Below are 18,654 nucleotides of genomic sequence, written 5' to 3' on the forward strand. Positions count from 1 at the left end.
GCACTGTTACGTAAAACTGCATTCTCAAAGCTTCAGCAGGGGCAGTGAAGGCAGCCGCTAGGTGGCACTGTGTCTATTTGGTAAAAGCTTTTCTGACTCCCCCCTCCACCCCCCACCCCAAGGGGCGCAGTGCTGGTTGTCACCAAATCCTCCTACTGTTCTTCACAGAGACGGGAAGGATGGGATGGTTTTCTCTCTTTATCAAAGTAAATATTCAAAGAGATTAATAAAATTAGCCTATATTATTATTTTTTTCCCCCCAGCATTTATAGACTGATCTAGGCTCTCCTTTGTTTCTAATAATGAGACTTCTCTTAATTGCCAGAACATAAATACACACATAGATTCAAGACAAAATAAGGTTTGTTATATTTAGAATAAAGTACTTAATTAGTAGCATAACTAGATACTTTTTAAGCAGCTCTAAAATGAATGTAAATATATTGAAAATAATAACACAATAAACCACAAGATGAACAAAGTTAAGGAATTATAGCTCTAGTTACACCTGAGTGTTCTGACAAACATAGGAAATAAAGAAACATGTCGGAATCAACCTCTGGCTGTGTTTAACTTTCCTGCAGCTTTTGTCTCACACCAACGTGGCTGTTTTCATATATATTTTATGTCTTATCTTTAGGGTGCGGCAGCTCTTAACCTTCCACAGATAACCTCTGCTATTTCATGCCCACAACTAATTAACCCCTTGGAATAACTTCTCCTGATCTGGTCGCGCGAAAGGGCTACATTCTAAAGACTATAATAGTAACAGAATACTATTGATTATCGAAACTCAAGGCCCCAATATCACCCCCATGATTTACTTCTGATGGTCTTTTAAGGAGGATTTTCCCCCCCTTCTTCTTTCTTCCCTCCGTTGGGACTTAGTTTCACACACAGAGCAGTCTGTAGAGATTGTGATTGGCGCATAAAAGTGTGGGCTTTTTGCCTTCATCAGCTCATATTTTCTGACTGAGCGACATTTCACAGTCTATCTTTTAGAAATCAGTTCTGCTGAAGTTACTCTTAGGGGTTCTGATTTAGACGTCAGACTGTGGCTTTTTATCCTGTTTCTCAGATTTAAAAATCCAAACTTGTGGCTTCACTTTATGTCAAACAGTTGTTGTTTCCCCCCCAAAAAAAATTCCCGAACAAATAAACTGCAGGTTGAACATCTGATTGGCATAGATCTGCTTTTCGGGGTGTCTTTTTAGTTAATAACCTCTTCTTATTGTGCTTGAACACATGTTCAGTGAAGATGAAATGGGTAGGAGTGACTTAAGACTTAATGTATTAAAAACAGTTTAAACTGGAGCTCAGTGGTGCCCAAACTTTCCAGCTTTCGACCCACAAAATAAAAGTAGCTGGTTCTGTAGACTGCTCATAAGCCATTTAACAAAGAGCCTCTTCTACCTATATATATATGACCATTTATGATATGTATGACCATTTATGAGCCCTGTTTTTATCTCTTTAGAAAAGTTAGGGCTAAATATGTCATTGGCAATCATTTTTAAAGTTATTCTGATTTCTATCGACCTTCCCATGTTGGGTCCTGCAATAAAGGGAAAACAATCCCCTTTATTACAAGATAAAATGTATTGTTTTTTAATCACAAAAATTAGGCTACGTCCTGTTCAAATGTGCCTCGAACATGACTTCTCAAGAGAAAGCTTTTAGAGGTAAAAGAAATTCGTGTTTCCACGCAGGAGTTTCTCATCTCATTGACTTCGTGGACCACCTTAACGGCGCACGTCCCGCCCCTGAAGCTTCCACGGGCCTCTGTGATTGGCTGAGGCCTCTTTGATGGAAGTGGCTGCAGAAATGCAAAACTTGTTGCTGGCTCCTCCGGACGCGTTGATCTCACACAGCGCCAAGCGGCTGAGCGGAGTGCGAGAGTGTATCTGTGCGTCGCAGCCCGAGCGCGCTCAGACCAACAGCAGACAGGAGGCGGTGAGCAGGGGAGGACGCACACGTTAGGAGCGGAGCGCACAGAAAGGAGTTGGAGAAAAAAGAAAGAAAGAAAGAAACACAGAGAGAGAAAGCACGGAGCTGCAGCGGGAGGAAGGAAGGATGCTGTCAAGCAGCTCGGTGCTTGTGGAGTGCGGGTAGTCCGTGCGCACCGCCGCGCTGCTCCTCAGAAACTGAAGTCTCGGTTCTCCGGAGCCTGGATTTGAGAGCTCTCGTGTTTTTTTGGACTTATCCAGCGCGCTGGACTTTTGGTTTGAAGTCTGCCCAGCCCCCCTTTCCAAGATTTTAAAGGACACCGGTGGGCAGTAGCTATTTATTCAACCCACAGAGGCAGTTTGATCCTTACACGGCTCCAAATTGACTTTTTTTTATTTCCAATATGGGACCGTACATAAAAGTCTTTCTGGGACATTTAATGTCAAGCTGGAATAATAAATTAGATGAGAAAAACTGTTAAAACATTTTGGCCGATCTTTTAAAATCTTTTTTGCGCACTTCTTTCAGTTTAGCGAGCAGTTTCTTTGCTTTGCGCGCAGAAAGAAAATGAACTTTAGAATGTCCTAAATCGTTTTTGAATCCAGTGTTTTTCCCTAGGCGTGTTTATTTTTTGTCTATTAAACAAACATACAAACAAACAAACAAAAACTCGAATAGCTGTTTAACGCATTCATGCGGAAACAGACACACAGTCTGCGTGCGTATTTGGACACAGTCTGTCCTCTCTCCGCTGCGCGTCCTTGGAGAACTTAAAAACAAACTCCCTAATGATTTCAAGAAATGAATACTTATTTGGTAAGTTTTACTGTATAAAATGTACTAAGCAAAATCATCACTTAGTGTGATAAACATTTAAATAGTTTGTTGTGTATCATTTTTTTTTTCTTTTTTTGCTTTTGGGGACAGACGGGAAAATACACAGTGTGCCGATGTCTGGCAAACTGGCCGTCATGTGGGATTGATTGCAGGGGAGTATGTTTGGGCTGGAGCAGTTTGGTTCTCAAATTAATAGCAGAAACCCTGGCCAGTCAGAGAGAAACATAAACCAACAGAGACTGAACATGGGCTCCCATTATAAAAGCCCAGGCTTTCATGCTGGAGGCCCGCCTGGAGCCGTGGACCCCGGCATGGGCCCCATGAACGAGTCACAAATGCTGGGGCTCAATATGAACATGAACGGGGAGCCTTATGGGAACTTTCACCCACGGGGACACCCAGAAATGCATGGAGGTGGTGGACTTCAGCAGCAGCAGCAAGGACCGATGCATGGATTTTTTAACAACCAGCAACCTCATCAACATGGCCATCAACCTCACCCCCACCAACATCACCCTCATTTCAGTGGGAACTTTGGAGGCCCGGAGCCAGGGTCATCATGCCTGCATGGTGGCAGGCTCATGGGCTACAACAACAATGGCATGGGACCTCAGCAGGGCTTTGGGGAAGGATTTGATCCTCTTGCTGAGGGACAAGCAGGAGATGGCTTTCCACAGCAACAGCAGCAGCGGCCAGGTAACTTAACGGACTTTCAACATCATGGGCCTCCCAGTGGCAACCATGCTGTCCCTGCTCCATGTCTGCCCTTGGACCAGTCACCTAACAGAGCAGCATCCTTCCATGGTCTTCCATCTTCCTCATCCACTTCATCTGAGTCTCATGGCTTGGAGCCTCGGCGGATGCCCAACCAGGGAGCTGTGGAAGGATTAGAGTATAACTTCCCAAGTGAGCCTCCATCTGGACATTTTGATGTACCTGTATTTTCCCCATCAGAATCAGAATCCCAGATACCACACTTTGGGCCAGGGAGGCCTGTTCCCAGTGGAAATTTCCCAGGGAACCCTGGCATGCCACGAACATCAGGTATGCAGGCCATTTCGAAGGGACACCAGCCACCACCACAGCCCCAGCAGCCACAGCATGGAGTGTTTTTTGAACGGTTTGGAAATGGCCGGAAGGTGCCCGTGGGAATGGAGCCGGGGGTCAATACAAGACATCCCCTCATGCCTCAGCAGCAACAGGCTGGTTTGATAGCCAGACAGAACTCGTGCCCCCCTGGCCTACCCCGACCCCCTCAGGCTGAGCCCAGCAACACTAACCCCAACATTCTAGATGGAGGGGTCATGATGCCTGGCCAACACAACCAGTTTGAATATCCAATTCACAGACTGGAAAATAGGGGTTTGCACCCCTATGGGGACCCCATGTTTAATATGCAACAGCCAGCTCCTCCTCCCTCCCAACAGCCCCCAAATCAGAGACTGCAACACTTTGACTCTCCTTACATGAACATGGCAAAAAGGCCCAGGTTTGATTTTCCTAATTCACACAGTGGTGACGGCTGGTGTGGCAGTATGGATAACCACCTCTCTCCCTCTGCTTACCCTGGTCTCCCTGGAGAGTTCACCCCACCTGTGAATGAAGGTTTTGCACCAGGTCCCCTTCAGCATCCAGGGCCTGAGCCACAGTCTCTGCAGCAGCGCCAGAATGCAGCCATGATGATTAAACAGATGGCCTCTCGCAACCAGCAGCAGAGGATGAGACAGCCCAGTCTCCAGCAGTTGGGTCACCATGGTGACGTACCTCCTGGCCCAATGACTCACGGAGGTCCAGTTGGGAGCATGCCTCAGCCAAACTTTGACAGGGAAAACGGTGGCAGGATGCCCAACATTGATGGACAAAATCCTCATGTAACTCAGGAGAACTCCTGGTTTCAGGGGTCCCACCCACCAGGAGAAATGATGTCACGGCGTTTGGGTGGACCAGGTAATGAGCCTGGGCCCAACGATATAGGGCTACAACAGAATGGGGCTGGGATGATGTTTAGGCAAGGCATTGGTATACAGGAGCCCATGAGAATAGCAGGAGATGGACATGTGCAGACCCTTCATTCTCCTGGCATGCACTCACAGTTTAGTGGCAACATGGGCAACCTCTCACAAATGCAGTCTCCAGGAGCAGGAGCAGGACATCCAAATGCACCAGCAGAAAGGCGGCCAGCTGACTTTCCTGCACCTCCGATGGGACCACAGCCACCATTCCCATATGGGGGGGCTAACCGCCAGGGGCCGGCACACAATGCTCCCCAGGGGGTGAGCACCTCACCAGGGAGCTACCCTCCTCAGTCTGAGTTTCCCTCAGGACAGCGGTCGTCTGTTAGTAAGCTCGGAGCTCTCTCCCTTGGGAACTTCAGCAAAACCAGCTCTAAAGACAGTGTTTTCGGCCAGAGCTGTCTAGCAGCCCTGTCCACTGCCTGCCAGAACATGATCGCAAGCCTAGGGGCCCCAAATCTTAATGTAACATTCAACAAGAAGAACCAAAATGAGGGCAAGCGAAAACTAAGTCAGACAGAGCAGGACATTAATAGCAGCACATCTAATGGGACTGGCAGTACTGGTCCTGAATATTTTCAGAGCAGCACTTCCCAGAACAGCCAGATGCCTGGCACCGGGAATAGCAACTCTAAGCCTGTAAGTCAAAGCCAGACGGTGCAGGGGGAAGCCAGTGCCCTCTCCCCAAACTACAACATGGACGCTACCCCGTGCAGTGAGGGGAAGGCAGCAACAGGGAGCGGGAGAGGGAGAGGGAGGAGAAAAAGAGACAGTGGACATGTGAGCCCTGGAATTTTTTTTTCCTCTGATAATGGGAACCCTGTTGTAAGTCCAGGCCAGCAGACCCCCTCGGCTGGCGTTGGGGAGAGGGGTGGGGGCACGCCCCATGAGAAACACCTCCAGTCACCCTCATGGGGAAAAGGAGGTGACCTAATGTTGGGGGACCAGGCTGACCTTATGTCTTCTTTAGACAGTGGTATTCAAAGTGTTGCTGCAAAGTCTGACAGCAGCTCACCAAGAGTGGACTTTCCTGACGATGTCAGCACCCACTACGGCAACGAGGACGAGGTGTCATCCAGCTCAGATGCAGGAGGAACCTCTGCCACCAAGCCCAGTCGCAGCCCTATGATCACAGGTTCACCTAAAATGCAGAGGAGTGATCATGGTTTAATAAATGGACAAAAGCCCCTTGGCATGGGTATTAACAATCATACTACCTCGACACCAGACATCTATGGACTGAATGCTGGTGTGGGCACCGGGGCCAGTGGGGTAAGCCACCCGGACACTCCTGGGGTGGAGCAGGTACGCACCCCATCCAGCACCTCAGGCCAGGAAGAAATCCATCCTCTGGAGATTCTTCAGGCCCAGATCCAGCTACAGCGGCAGCAGTTCAGTATCTCGGAAGACCAGCCCCTGGCCATGAAGAATGGCAAAAAGAGCGGCAACTGTCCCTCACAGAATGGAGACAATGAGCTGGCAAGCTGCAGCCCGGATGCTGGGAAGGGCTCAATGGGCACTATTGACCTTGACGCCCTCATGGCAGAGCAGCACGCCACCTGGTACGTGCCCGGTGACAAGGCCATGATGGATGGGTCAGAGGATGACAAGGCCATGGGACCCTGGGAAAAAAATAAAAGCCAAAACAACAATAAAGAAGGTAAATGACATCTCCCTCTTCTCTTTAAATTCTATTTTTTATTTCTTCTATTTCTCACATGCAACTAAGACTCCAATAACTGATCAATTTTGCTCCTAAAGCTAGTACACTTAGATTCACAAAATTACTACTGATTTGATATGAATTGCAGCGTAAGTGTGTTCTCCTAAAACATAAAATGCACAGGTGGAGGTGGTAAAATAGAACGATTTGTCCATATTGTGTGTGTGGGGATCATCCTTTTGTTTCACTGTAATCTCCAAGTTTATAGCTCAAACAATTACAAATAATAGTTACATAAGTGAGGATTTTATAAAGAAAAAAATATGTAGATTTTTTATTTTGACATTGGAAGGAAAGCAGAAGGAATTAAAAAGTGCAACTTTAACATTTGGTTTTAATGTTTTTTTTTTTTTTTTTTTTTTTACATTATTTTAGTACAAGGGCAAAAAAAAGGGAAGAAAAAAAAACAGCTGAAGAAAAGTAAACATTTCCTGTGGCTCTTTATCTCAGTTTTCAGGGTGAACAACTACATTGAGAAGATTAATAGCTTTGTGAGGAGATGCGTTTGCGCAGCGGGGTTCCCCCTCGCCTTCTTATTACGTGTTTGTTTTTGTCATTATCATGGGATAATACCGAGCCGAGCAAAGTGGATTGATTTTTAAATCTCCCGGACAGGATATCAAGGATTACTGATTGTGGCGAAATTACTGCCATGCACTTTTAGGTTCGGTAAACGGACCAAATAATCCATCAAACCAAACACCCAGTGGTTCAGCGGGTTTGCGTTCATTCTTGTTAATTATTGTGGGACGTGAAGGCAACTCACTTGTAGTCAGATATTTTTAAACTAATCTTCGGTTGTTTTTTTTTTTCATCGGTCCTAAAAACTAAAAAAGTGGAAAAAAAAACAAGAGCAGTTTTTCTTTAGGACAAATAATTATTGTAATTTGTAGAGGCAAAGAATTGGACAATTTCAATTAATTTGCCACATCATCATGGAAATAATAAAAATATTAATATAATAATAATAATGTTATTTTTAACTTTTTGCGGATAGAGTTTTATATACATTTTCCTGCATTCTAACTTTACAATTTTAGCCATTTTTTTGTGCGGTAACGCGCGCGTGGATCCGTACATCGCGGGTCTAGCTCCTCCTGCGCCTCTTTGTTCTGATCGGTGTCGGGAGCGCGCATCGCGTCCGGGCACGTCGTTAGAGAGAGGGTGTCGGGTTCTAACAGCGCATCCAGAGCCCTTTAACACACCGTTTACAAAGTGCTGCTGCCCTTTACTGCTGTTCAATTATAAAGGATCACTGCAAATATATATATTTTACCAGAGAGATCAAAACCTGGGTGTTTCAAAAATCAATGTTTTTGGTAATATTTAATGTGTTTTTTATTGGAATAAAAGCAGCCATAATCAGAAGTCAGCCACTTCCACTTTGTTGTATTTTACTTCCTCAGGGGCTGATTGCACCTTTACATTTTAAATAATAAAAAAAGAGAGAACACTTCACTAGGATTTAAAAGCACTGTAGTCAGTCCTGATTTCTCCTCTTCTTCTTCTCTCCTTCCTCCTCCTCTTCCTCTCTCAGCCCTCCCTGCATGGACTCAAGGCATGCAGCTCTGGAGCGATCGATAGCTAGTTAGCACAAATCACAGCTCCTGACAGTTTCTCATTTGAGTGCCTCAGACAGCAAAGATGAAGAAAGAAAAAAAAAAGACTGAGCTGTGTTTTGAAGGGGGGGGGGGGCTTTTTTGGAGATTGAATCTGATGCTTAGGCTACACAGAGGGGGAGCAAAATAACATAATAATTTAAGATAAGTCATAGCCCACAGTGTAAGCTCCCAAAGATAACATCCCAAAGGCTTTTTCTCACCACAAAAAAAAAGAGAAAAAAAATGTTCTCTTTGACCACTCAGTCTAGCTTCAAGTCGTCAATCTTGTAAACAAAAATCTGCCACAGGCGAGAAAATGCCAGTGACACTAATTTCAAATAAATCAGGCCCGCTCTTTAGGTCCATTAGCCTTAATAAAATATTGCTTGTTAAAGGAGAGATCGTTCCAATAAAGATAATATTAATTTCTATAATTGTGCAGACAGAAGACAGTTTTTTGCCACTTTTAGTAAGTTTAAGCAGCATTTTTATCATCAGCGTCCTCATCATCCGCTGGAACATTCGCCAAGTCAGCATAATATGTTTGATGTTTCAAGTTATTAATGTATTTTTTTTTTGTTCAAATTAAATCTAAAATCAATATTTTTATTCTTGTTTTTTTTAGGGGTGCAGTTAAATTCCAAAGTGTTAGATTTTTTTTCTGGTTGTCTTTACTCACTGATGATAAAACAATAGAGCATCCACACACAAATACTCTATATTAAAAAATCACATTTACACAAAAAATTAGCTAAAAACTATTTAAAACATGTAATTTTATGTATTACATCTTTGGCCTGTTTTGATATAAATCTTTGCATTTGACTTTAACTTGAAATAATGTTTTTTTTTAATTGTGAGGTGATTTGTATCAAGTAACTCTTCAGGCTTTTTTTCTGTTCAGTATTAGTTGTTTTTTGTGTGTTTTTGTTAGTTGAGAACTTCTGCTGGTGAAGAACGCAGCGTGCACAGAGAAGTTGATGGCAGTGAGAGTGAAAACAAGCTGGAGGGGTCAAGGGTCACGCTGGTTCCTATAGGCTTGATGTTCCATTGCAGTTTCCCTGAAAAGATGTGGAACGTCAGATCAGTTTGCTGACAGGTTTGCTCGTCTTTCAGATGCTGCTCGCTGTGATACCAATGAAACGGGGTGCAAGTATTCAATAACTTCCTCTGAATGTTTAAATGTGTCGACAACTAGCTGATAAAAGTTCAGCTGCGCTTACAGGAAGTGCTTCCTAGAGCATCCCAGCTCACTTTTTCTATGGTCCCTCTGTGCCTGTTCAGGCTGACACGTGTGGCAGTGATGATCCCCTTGGATCACGTATTTGGCCTCCTGTCTTTGTCATGATGTGCGTCTCAGTGTGTTTTAGCTCCCTCGCTCAGCGTCAGTTGATAATATTTTTTCCCTTTAAAAAGAAAAAAAGAAATTCTTACATTCTTCCTTTTCTAGTTTATATCTTACCAAGAAGCTGCCCGTTCATTTAGAACCTCATGCACAGCCTTGATAACAGGCCACCGGCAGGCAGGAAATGATTCAGTTAGTTTTATTTTTACTTCTTTTCACTTTTGCTGTCACGTACTTGTGTGACTTTCTTTTTTTCTCATCAGTGCCGTTGAAACACTTCACAGCTGACCTCGTGGAATAGTTTCACTTCTGGCACCCAACTGATCAGGCCTGAAAACAGCTCTAATAATAACCAGATCTCCGTCGCTCTGACTTTGACGGCTTTGAAAAGAAAGAGCTCACATCTTATCACACTTTGCTCGAAAGCGCACGTGCAGCCGTATTGATATTCCACCGTGGAGAGCAGTCCTGTGAGACTACCCCGGCTTTGACATTTCAGTGCGACAACAACCCCGCAAATCACACCAGTAATTTCTGTTTCCCTTTCTATCTAAAAAAAAAAAAAATAATAATAATAATAAAAAAAGAAAAAAAAAGAAGAAGAAAGTGATTGACACATGTTTGAATGTAGTAAAAACAGCTTGGGGCGGTTTATGTTCTTTACCTGTCATTACAAGGTGTTTCATATTGACTTCTGCAGCAGCACACATCACAACAAGCCTTTATACCCACATGCCTGTACTGCAGTTATCATTATGATAATCATAGCAATTAGCACGTGTTTTATTGTTTTCCTAAAGTCGTAAATTATCCACCAGCAACAGCAAAAAGTGGACTTTTTATGTTCGGCAGAGCTCAAAAAAACAAAAAACAAAAACTGAAACACAAAATCATTCCTGCAACAAATCAAGCATGGTTGATTGATTGATCCTCTTTAACAAAAACATATTTAAGAACAACATAAAATATATTTTAAATATGACGACAGGCCATTTCTGCCCTTTTAAAAGTGTGTGTGTGTGTGTGTGTGTGTGTGTGTGTTGCATGCATGATCTGTGACAAAGGGCTGGATTGTTGGCACTGCAGCTTGATAGTTTAGATTTGTCAGCTGAAGACGTAAAGTTTGATTTATTTCAACTCTGTGTCAGGCTCACAGCTTCTGGCTTCGATGTCAGGTGTCTCGCTGGGTGGAACGCACGCATTTCATTCTAATGTGTTGAAAATATTTAAGAGTATTTATTTGACTTTTAAATGGTGCGGGACTGCAAGAGTAAAAACCACCGTCTGACTCGCATTTAACGTGTCTGGAATTTAGGATGGTGTTTGTGCGTTTGTTTACATGTTCCTGGGCTTTTTTGGCACGACTTTGAGCATTAAGTGACAGTCAAAGGAAGCCTGTTAAAGAAGCGCGCTTGTGACTGATCAAGAGAGAGGGTGAAAAAAAAAAAAAAGAAAAAAAAAAAGATGAACAAAGGTGTCAAGCCTTTTGCTTTGCTGGATCTTCAACTCTTCAAAATAGAAGCTCATCCGGTGTTTTGTTTTTCCCTGGGGAAGGGTGCTGGAATAAAATGAAACTTGTCTCAGCATGTGGTAAATATTCTGCTTGGATGCAGCTGGAAATGGAGCGCTGAATTTGTGCGGGAGAAGTAAAGAAAAAAAACAACAAAAAAAAAACGAGGAGATCCAAGCCTTTGACTGCAGATGCATGTGGCAAACGTCCACTGCTGTGTAGAGTGACCTCCACTGTGACCATAAAGTGGCACAGAACACCTGAGCAGCATCCCAGAGTAGAAGAACAGCTTTTAAATGGTGTCTGTGTGGGTTTTCGGTTATTCAAGGTGTGGATGTTGTCACGCTGCCAGCAGCGGTTATGTTATTTGCCATACAGGTAGTCGTCAGGCGCAGTTTAATTTGTATTGAGGAACTGACAAATTAGTTATGACATTGGAGGTGTTTCTTCTGGGAGACAGAAGTAGAGACTGATGGAGCACGAGAGTAGGTAAGAGAGACAGAAGGAAGCTGTTTTTTCCACAGAGCATGTAGTTTCGCTCACAAGACGAGTAAATGGGTAGCAGCCGCCATCTGCATTTATAGAAGGGAAAAGAATTCAATTTATCATATCTTCTGTCTTTATTTTCATGCTGCATGCTACAGCTTTAAGTACATATGTGGCTATATACCTTTTACCTAAACAACATAAATTTAACATTTCACGTTTAAAACAAATTCAGATGCATTTAAATTTACAATGCAAAAATCACCTAGATTATAATTTTGTTTTTATTCAAAATTTGATTTTTTTTTTTTTTTAATTTTCCGGGAACACCAACATTTCATAATTTTATATTTAGCTGATCGTTTCCAAAATTGCACATTCTGAAGACGAAGCATGCGGGCCTGAGCAGAAACAACACAGAGACAGTGAAGTAGATCAATATGTCACTGACTTAGATGACACGCTGGGCAGGTCCTGGACATGGTTGTGAGTTATGTAGGAGGCACTAAATCACTTCCCATGTTCTGATTTGTGTCTGGAAGCACTTCTTGTGGCAAAAGGGGGAGGTGTGTGTGTGTGTGAGGGTATGAGTTTTAGGGGAAGAGAATGAGTGCGTTTCTGGAGTGAAGGTAACAAATGCTGGGGGCAGAGCCTGCCTGGGCAGGTTTTTCTTTTTTCCTTTCCTTTTTCCCCCCTTCCTTCATGTTGCAGGGCAGAGAACAGAGAGGAAATTCAAACCAAAATAACCTCTGTGCCCTTGCCTGAGAAATGTGTCCCCCCACTCCCTGCAGTTATCCTCTCCGCTCTGAGGGAAAGGTCATGCTAAGGCACCAGGGTGGAGTTGAGGGGGTGGGGTTGCAGGGAGCCTCACATGTCCCCCCCTCCGACATCCACCCCGAGGCATGGATACGCAGGACAAAACCTCTGTTAGCTGTACTTTGTTAAGTCTCTTGTGATCATTCTTAAAGTTTAATGATATTAATATTTTTTGTGTCAGTCTTAATTAACTTAATTGCAATAGCTGACACTGACCTGTATGTCCTCAGTGAGGATCTTAAAATATAACATTTCAATCAGAAAAATGTCCTTTGGGTGCCTTCTGATTCAACATTTTTTCATCCTTTTCTTTTTCTTTTTTTTGTTTAATCTGAATTTTCCTTCCTGGTTTGTAGCGGGTGTTTTGTGCTGACAGAGCCTCACGCAGGAGCAGAGCGGGAGTTGTTATGCGAAAAGAATCTGACCTGTTGTCACACACTGTCATAGGAGCGAAGGCCTTTGGGTGTTTTTGTCAGGGAGCGGATCCATCTGATTGGTCTGGTTTGTGCTCAAAGAGGACGGGGTCATGCCCTCGGGAGCCTGAGGTCAAAGGTGAAGTGTCGTCATGGACATATAGGGCGGTGGATAGAAAGGGCACAGGCCTGCCGCGTGAGACGCTGAGGCCTGGGAAATCATTGTGATGGCAGGATCTTGCTCCAAAAGGGAGCTTTGTGGAGTCAAACCCTTTGACACGCTTTCTTCTCCTCTCTTTTTAAAATTTAGCTTCTTTTATTTTTCTCTACGCTGACATTACAATCCCTCCCCATATATGTGTCAGCCCCAAAGGTTGTTGAAATTCTTTTTAACTGTGCTGTTGCTTTTAAAATGAATTTTAAAATTTAATAACAATTAATATCGAGCTGGTTGGAAAAACAGTCTCCAAGCAGCCTTTGTTTACCTCCCCGTGTTGCTTCGGGCGTGCTGAGTGTGTGTGTGTGTGCGGTCTGACATGTAAACTCGTGTCAGGCCGTCAGCTCCCAGACACATTGGTGTCATCCAGACAAGTGGAGCTGTGTGCCGTGCTCCCTGCCTTCATGGCATTCAAGCTCTACTCATCTCTGTAAATCGTTTCTGGCTGTGTCTGTGAAACGGCTTCAGAGAGAGAGAGTGTGTGTGTGTGTGTGTGTGTGTGTGTGTGTGTGCAGACACCAAATAAACATAAACTCCACATTGAGTGAGAGATATGGCCATAAAAATCCATCACTTTAGATTCAGTATTTATTTAGCACATGTCTTTAGTAATCTTTTGTGGCTGGAATGTGGTTAAGGTTATTAAGGTATATCTGTGGCTCAGAGCAGCTGCCTGCACTGTTACCGTCTCATTTTTATTAGGCGTTTACCCTCTCTCTGGTGGAAGCGAAGCACTTCTTTCCTTCAGATGAAAAGGCTATTATTGAGATATTACCATGGATATGAATTCTACATCAGTCAATGAACAACCATAACCAGAAAGATTTTATTAGGTAAAGAAAAAAAAAAGTCCTGCTTGTAAAATGTCATGGTGATTTGAGATTTAGACTTGTGTAATTTTAAAATTTCACACTGCAGTTTCCACTTTTTAACAAATCTGCCGTCATGGATAAATCCTACATTTTCTTTCTATTAAAATTACACCACATGAAGTTCTCTTGAATACCTTATATTATAGAGTGATATTTTTTAATTATTCATTTTTAAAATTTGCTTATCTTACCAGTAGTGGATTGAACTCATGCTGTTAAGTGAAAACAAGCATTGTAACTAATCATCAAATTCCGAGGGACCTAACAAGAAATAATTCATTTAAATTTAGGTTTTAATTATTTTTAATTTATAGATGGGTAAAAACAAATCAACTTTAGTCATAATCTAAACATAAATTCAGAGTTTATTTTTGAAATAAGTCAGAGCGAGTTTGTGTTTGAAAAGCTAGTAATAATTTCCTATATTTAGGTTTTATTTGTTTTCATCAGTGTATTTTCCATTAGTTTTAGAGCTGAATCTACCTGGGGCTGTGTGTGTGTTTCTACATGCGTGTTCATGTGTTCAGGTTTGTGTGTGTTCATGTGGAGCAGCAGCTGAGTGCTGGTGTGAGTGTGGCAGAAGCAATGTGTGTTTTTGGCCGTGTGTGTTGTCAGTTTGCTGTGTGTCAGCAGTGAGCCAGGGGAACGCTTGGCTGCCTATTCAGGCCGGTGCGGACCCTGCTGTGCCCAGCTAGCATGAGCTGCCGGCGGGTGCTTCAGGGCACAGCGCTGGGAAGAGGGAGTGTGAGGGGGTGGGGTGGGGAAACTGGCAGGGGGTGGAGATCAGCCATGCTGAGGTGTATGACTGTATCCTCTGGCAAATGTGAGATCTTGTCACAGCCACCACCAACGCTGCTCTAAAATCCCCATCTCTGCCTCACCCCTCTGCACCGACAACCCCCGCTTTCATCAAGCTTCTGGTTCTGGAGAGGGAGATGCAGGAAATTTTACAGAGACCGGCAGTGATAGAGGCAGATGAAACGGAGAACAACGGGAGGCTTGGTCGCCTGACCTTTCACCAAATCCCCTCACTTTTCCATTCCAGTGGTCGCAGCCCAGACTGCCTGGGGGGCAGCGCTGCCTCAGTGCCTGCAAATCTGCCTCCCTGTCTGCCTGTCCTGGTTGTCCTGACGTCTTGGTTGAGTCTAGCCTGGCTTTGCTTTTTTTCTTCTGGTTGCATTTTAATCAAACGGTACGACTGTTGCCACAAGCTTTATAAGAGAAATGACAGCAGCGAGCAAAGGAAGATAAAAACAGCAGAGAAGGATTAACTGACAAAGAGGAGTAGGCTTGTGGATGATACAGGCATGAACGTTAGCTTTTCACTTCCCTTAGGAGAGCAACACCCTGACTGGAGTGTTGTGATCTTGAGCCTCTGTGCCCAGACTGTCGTCTATCACAGCCCCCCCTCTTTGACACATGTAACTCAGCTTGTCAGAGCTGTTTTCCACCTGTCTCTGGGTTCAGACACCAACTTGTCCCTGATCCTCAGAAAGCTTTTGTATCTTTGCCGCGCGGTTGATCTGATTTGTTTCAACCATCCACACGGAGCAAGGCAGTGGTGCGTTTTGTGTGGTGAAGAGATGGGAGATTAATCGGACTGATGTAAACGAAGGATCTCTAACATCTTCACATGCATCTTCTCTTGTGCTCAAGGCTCGCTTGGAGGCAAAACCCAAAGCACAAGATGCATCACTAGTTGCCTTATAACGCCTCACCACTACATCTTTTCTACTGTGTCTCTCCTCACTTTTTTTGAACATTTTGTGTTCTCTTTAAAACCTTCTGTTTGCGACAGTTTGCCTCTTGACAGATAGGCATGACGAATTGTGACCACACACTTGTAGGTAGAGTTCAGCACTTTCGTCAATCTTCTCCTTAGCATTTTATTTTATTGCACGTCACAAACTCATTTTTCACCACACATAAAACATACATTTTAGGTGTCAGCATGCACTCAGTCTGCTTTTATATAAATATGTTTTCGTATGATGTATAATCAACCTCAGTATGGATTTTCTGCAACCGTTTAATAGAGGACTGCACACCTAGCTGACACAGGGTCGATACTGTGTCATAGTCATTATAGCAGTAAATTGGGCCAAGCAGGGTTAAAGGTCACTTTCCTCTGTTCCCCTTGACTCACTGATGGGAGGTTGTGCAGGAGTGTTCCAGATTTGCATGCTAGCTTGTGTGTGTTTTCACATATTTATATCAGGCAGTGAGGAGGTGGACTGTGAGGAGAGGAAGCTTTGCTTACAGGCTCCTATTCGGGTCTTATCGATGGCAGGGTGGTGCGGGGTGGAATGGTGTTGAATTAATTTCACAGTGCAGATTTAGAGTGGGATGTAAAAATGACACTGGTTTAATTAAATGTGTGTATTTTAAATGATTCATCTGTATCAGGAAATGCCAGCTGCTTAAAGTTAAAGTTGTTTCTCTCTCTCTTTCTTTTTTTTTGTTTTTGTTTTTACAAAGTCCTAATTCCCTCTTTTTTTCCCCTTTGCCTGTTTGCAGAATCGGAGCTCTCCCAGAGTAAGGCTGGAGCTGCCACCACCGGGGCTGGAGGAGGAGGAGGAGGAGGTGGGAGTAATGGAGGGAACCACCTGCAGTGCCTGTCCGTCCACTGCACTGATGAGCTGGGGGACAGTAAAGGCCGAGGAGGACCCGTCTCCTCTTGGCGCTCGCTCCATTCTGATATCTCAAACCGTTTTGGGACTTTTGTCGCGGCTCTGACTTGAACAAAAAAGAGAAGAAAAAAAAGAAACAGAAACAGTCCTGGAGAAAGAAGGACAGAGAATTAGAAAAGCAGAAGGACAACCCCAGAGACTAAAAATAAAAAATAAAAAGTGAGGACAATTACGAGAATATATTGATGAGACAGCTGTCTGCGGCCCCTGCCTGTTCGGGGAGAGGGACAATTACACTCAAACATGAACGTACTTACACATACACTCACACACGTAATAGCAGACACAAATGCCATTTTTTTCTGACACAAGTAAGAAAGCTCTCTCATTCTGCAGGACAACACAGAGTGGGCATGACTCATTGATGCCCACATCTGGAAAACCTCAAATCCATTTTTTTTCTTTTAATTTCTTTGTTGAAGAAAAAAAAAAAAGAAACATTAAAGGAAACATAAAGGCAAAGAAAAGATGTGAGTTATCATTGGCTTGTATTGTATACCAGGGTGTAGTATTGTGACGCGACCTCATAGCTTTTACTCTGTTGTTAAATGCAGCCTGTCTGCCCTTACCTCAGTTATCTTTTTGTGCTGGAGAAATTTCACCATTTTCCAGGCCAAAATTCTTCTACACACAGGGATTTTGCAGCCCACAGTGAGATAGGGCCTGTAGGTTTATTAAAGGTTGCCAGAACACTAAGAAGCAGACCCAGAGGACGACTAGCAGAGGAGAGATTATGCATGAATGTAACTCAGCAATTTCCTTGTGAGCACACTTTTCCTTTTCTTATTTTGTCAAAGACATTTTTTAACTTCTTTTTTATTTTTTGCCCCAAGAGATAAAACCTGTTGTATTTCTCTTTCAGTTGTTCTGCTAAAATAGTTTTCCTTTTTTGACTTTTTTAAAAAATGTTATTTTATTTTCTGCTATACATCTTGTGAACTACTTGTATACAATTCAGCCAATGAGAACTAAAAAAAAAAATGGAGATCAAGGGTTTGTTTAATAAGGAAAAAAAAAAAAGATTATCGGTATTGCACATGTATAATAAGAGAAAATTTGCTGTGTGTTAGGCAATCTTGTAACCTTTAAATAAAGCTTCTGTTGACTTTGAACTTCTCAAACAATAAATGGAGGACTGTGACGGCAATTTACAAATGGATTTTTTTGTTATTGTTTTCCTTTTTTATTAATATGTAAAGTGCAGTCGTCTGTTTTCCTGCATATTGTATATATCTGTATATGTTTTATTGAGTAACTAAATAACAATAAATATGATGTTAAAGGTGGCTTTCAGATTTTTCTTTCTTTAGTTGGTTTTCCAAAGTCTTCAGAAATATGACAAAGCTAAGATCTAAGGTATTTCTTGGTATTCTCTGCACAACGTACCACAAAGAAGTTATATTCAAAGAATGTGCTCTACAAAACTTTGTGTGCACCCTCAGGATCAATGATGTCTGCATCAGACATGACAGGAAAGTTGTAGACTGATGCACAATACCCGACAAGCACGCGGAAACTTGTGTAATTTTTTTATGCCTGAAGCAGCAATGTAGGAAATACTGAAAAATATGGCTTCTAGGTCAAGACTATTAGTTATCTGCTCTGCAACTCTGACAAATCATATGTTACAAATAAAAATCTGAGTGTGCTTTTTGAAAATGACGAGCTAAATAAAGCTAAACGGTTCAAAAAGGTAAACATTTTGCAATGATAGTTTTTGTCTTATACTGAAAGTATTCATATTTTTTGGCTACCAACACTGCCCTGCTTCAGCCTCCTCTTCCTGCAGGCTCAACATAAACACACACACGTCTTCCTGGTTTCCTCCCCAGACCCTCTTTGACTCACGTGCTCTTTATTGGCCATCTGCATGGATGCTTAATGCTAATCAATAACTCCCCTGTGTGCCAGCTCTGAGGTGGAGACGTCAATGCTACCTAACAGGGCTAGTGATCAACCTGCATCACTGCTGTCTAGGACACACACACACACTTTCTCTCTCTGCAGGACCCTGTCTGTGTTATTCAGGTGTGTTTGTGCTTGCTGCTGTACTCAGTGCCTGCCTGCTGCGAAGAATTGCACAGCCTGTTGTGAGCGTGATGCACAGTGAGCTGCAGCGTTAGCAAACAGCGGAGACTGGTTATGTTCAACACCGTCATGTCACTTGGGAGTGTCAGATTTGGGG

The 18,654-nt window shown here is 43.1% G+C and overlaps 1 protein-coding gene across 3 annotated transcripts; it reads left to right on the top strand.

Moving 5' to 3' along the window:
- Positions 1–1,853: 1,853 nt before the first annotated feature.
- LOC108236521 (transcriptional activator MN1) lies at positions 1,854–17,755 on the top strand. 3 transcript variants are annotated; one of them, XR_001808605.3, is made up of 3 exons: positions 1,854–6,456; positions 9,055–9,219; positions 16,297–16,428. XR_001808605.3 is itself a non-coding variant. In XM_017417215.3 (3 exons), exons 2-3 carry the CDS (start codon positions 2,943–2,945, stop codon positions 16,518–16,520), a joined length of 3,738 nt encoding a protein of 1,245 aa, XP_017272704.1. In that variant the 5' UTR covers positions 1,854–2,763; positions 2,875–2,942; the 3' UTR covers positions 16,521–17,755. The 3 variants fall into 3 exon arrangements, 2 of the variants coding, with proteins under 2 accessions (XP_017272704.1, XP_017272703.1); XM_017417215.3 differs by lacking the exon at positions 9,055–9,219 and having other exon boundaries at positions 1,854–2,763; positions 2,875–6,456; positions 16,297–17,755; XM_017417214.3 differs by lacking the exon at positions 9,055–9,219 and having other exon boundaries at positions 16,297–17,755.
- The last annotated feature ends 899 nt before the right edge of the window (positions 17,756–18,654 follow it).

Source organism: Kryptolebias marmoratus, linkage group LG1, assembly GCF_001649575.2.
Source record: "Kryptolebias marmoratus isolate JLee-2015 linkage group LG1, ASM164957v2, whole genome shotgun sequence".
Taxonomy (NCBI): Eukaryota; Metazoa; Chordata; class Actinopteri; order Cyprinodontiformes; family Rivulidae; genus Kryptolebias; species Kryptolebias marmoratus.

Excerpts from the sequence above, each read along its gene's own strand:
- LOC108236521 (XM_017417214.3), top strand. The coding sequence starts at position 2,943 with ATGTTTGGGCTGGAGCAGTTTGGTTCTCAAATTAATAGCAGAAACCCT. Across the intron at positions 6,457-16,296 it reads CCAAAACAACAATAAAGAAG|AATCGGAGCTCTCCCAGAGT; the intron begins GTAAATGACATC and ends GCCTGTTTGCAG.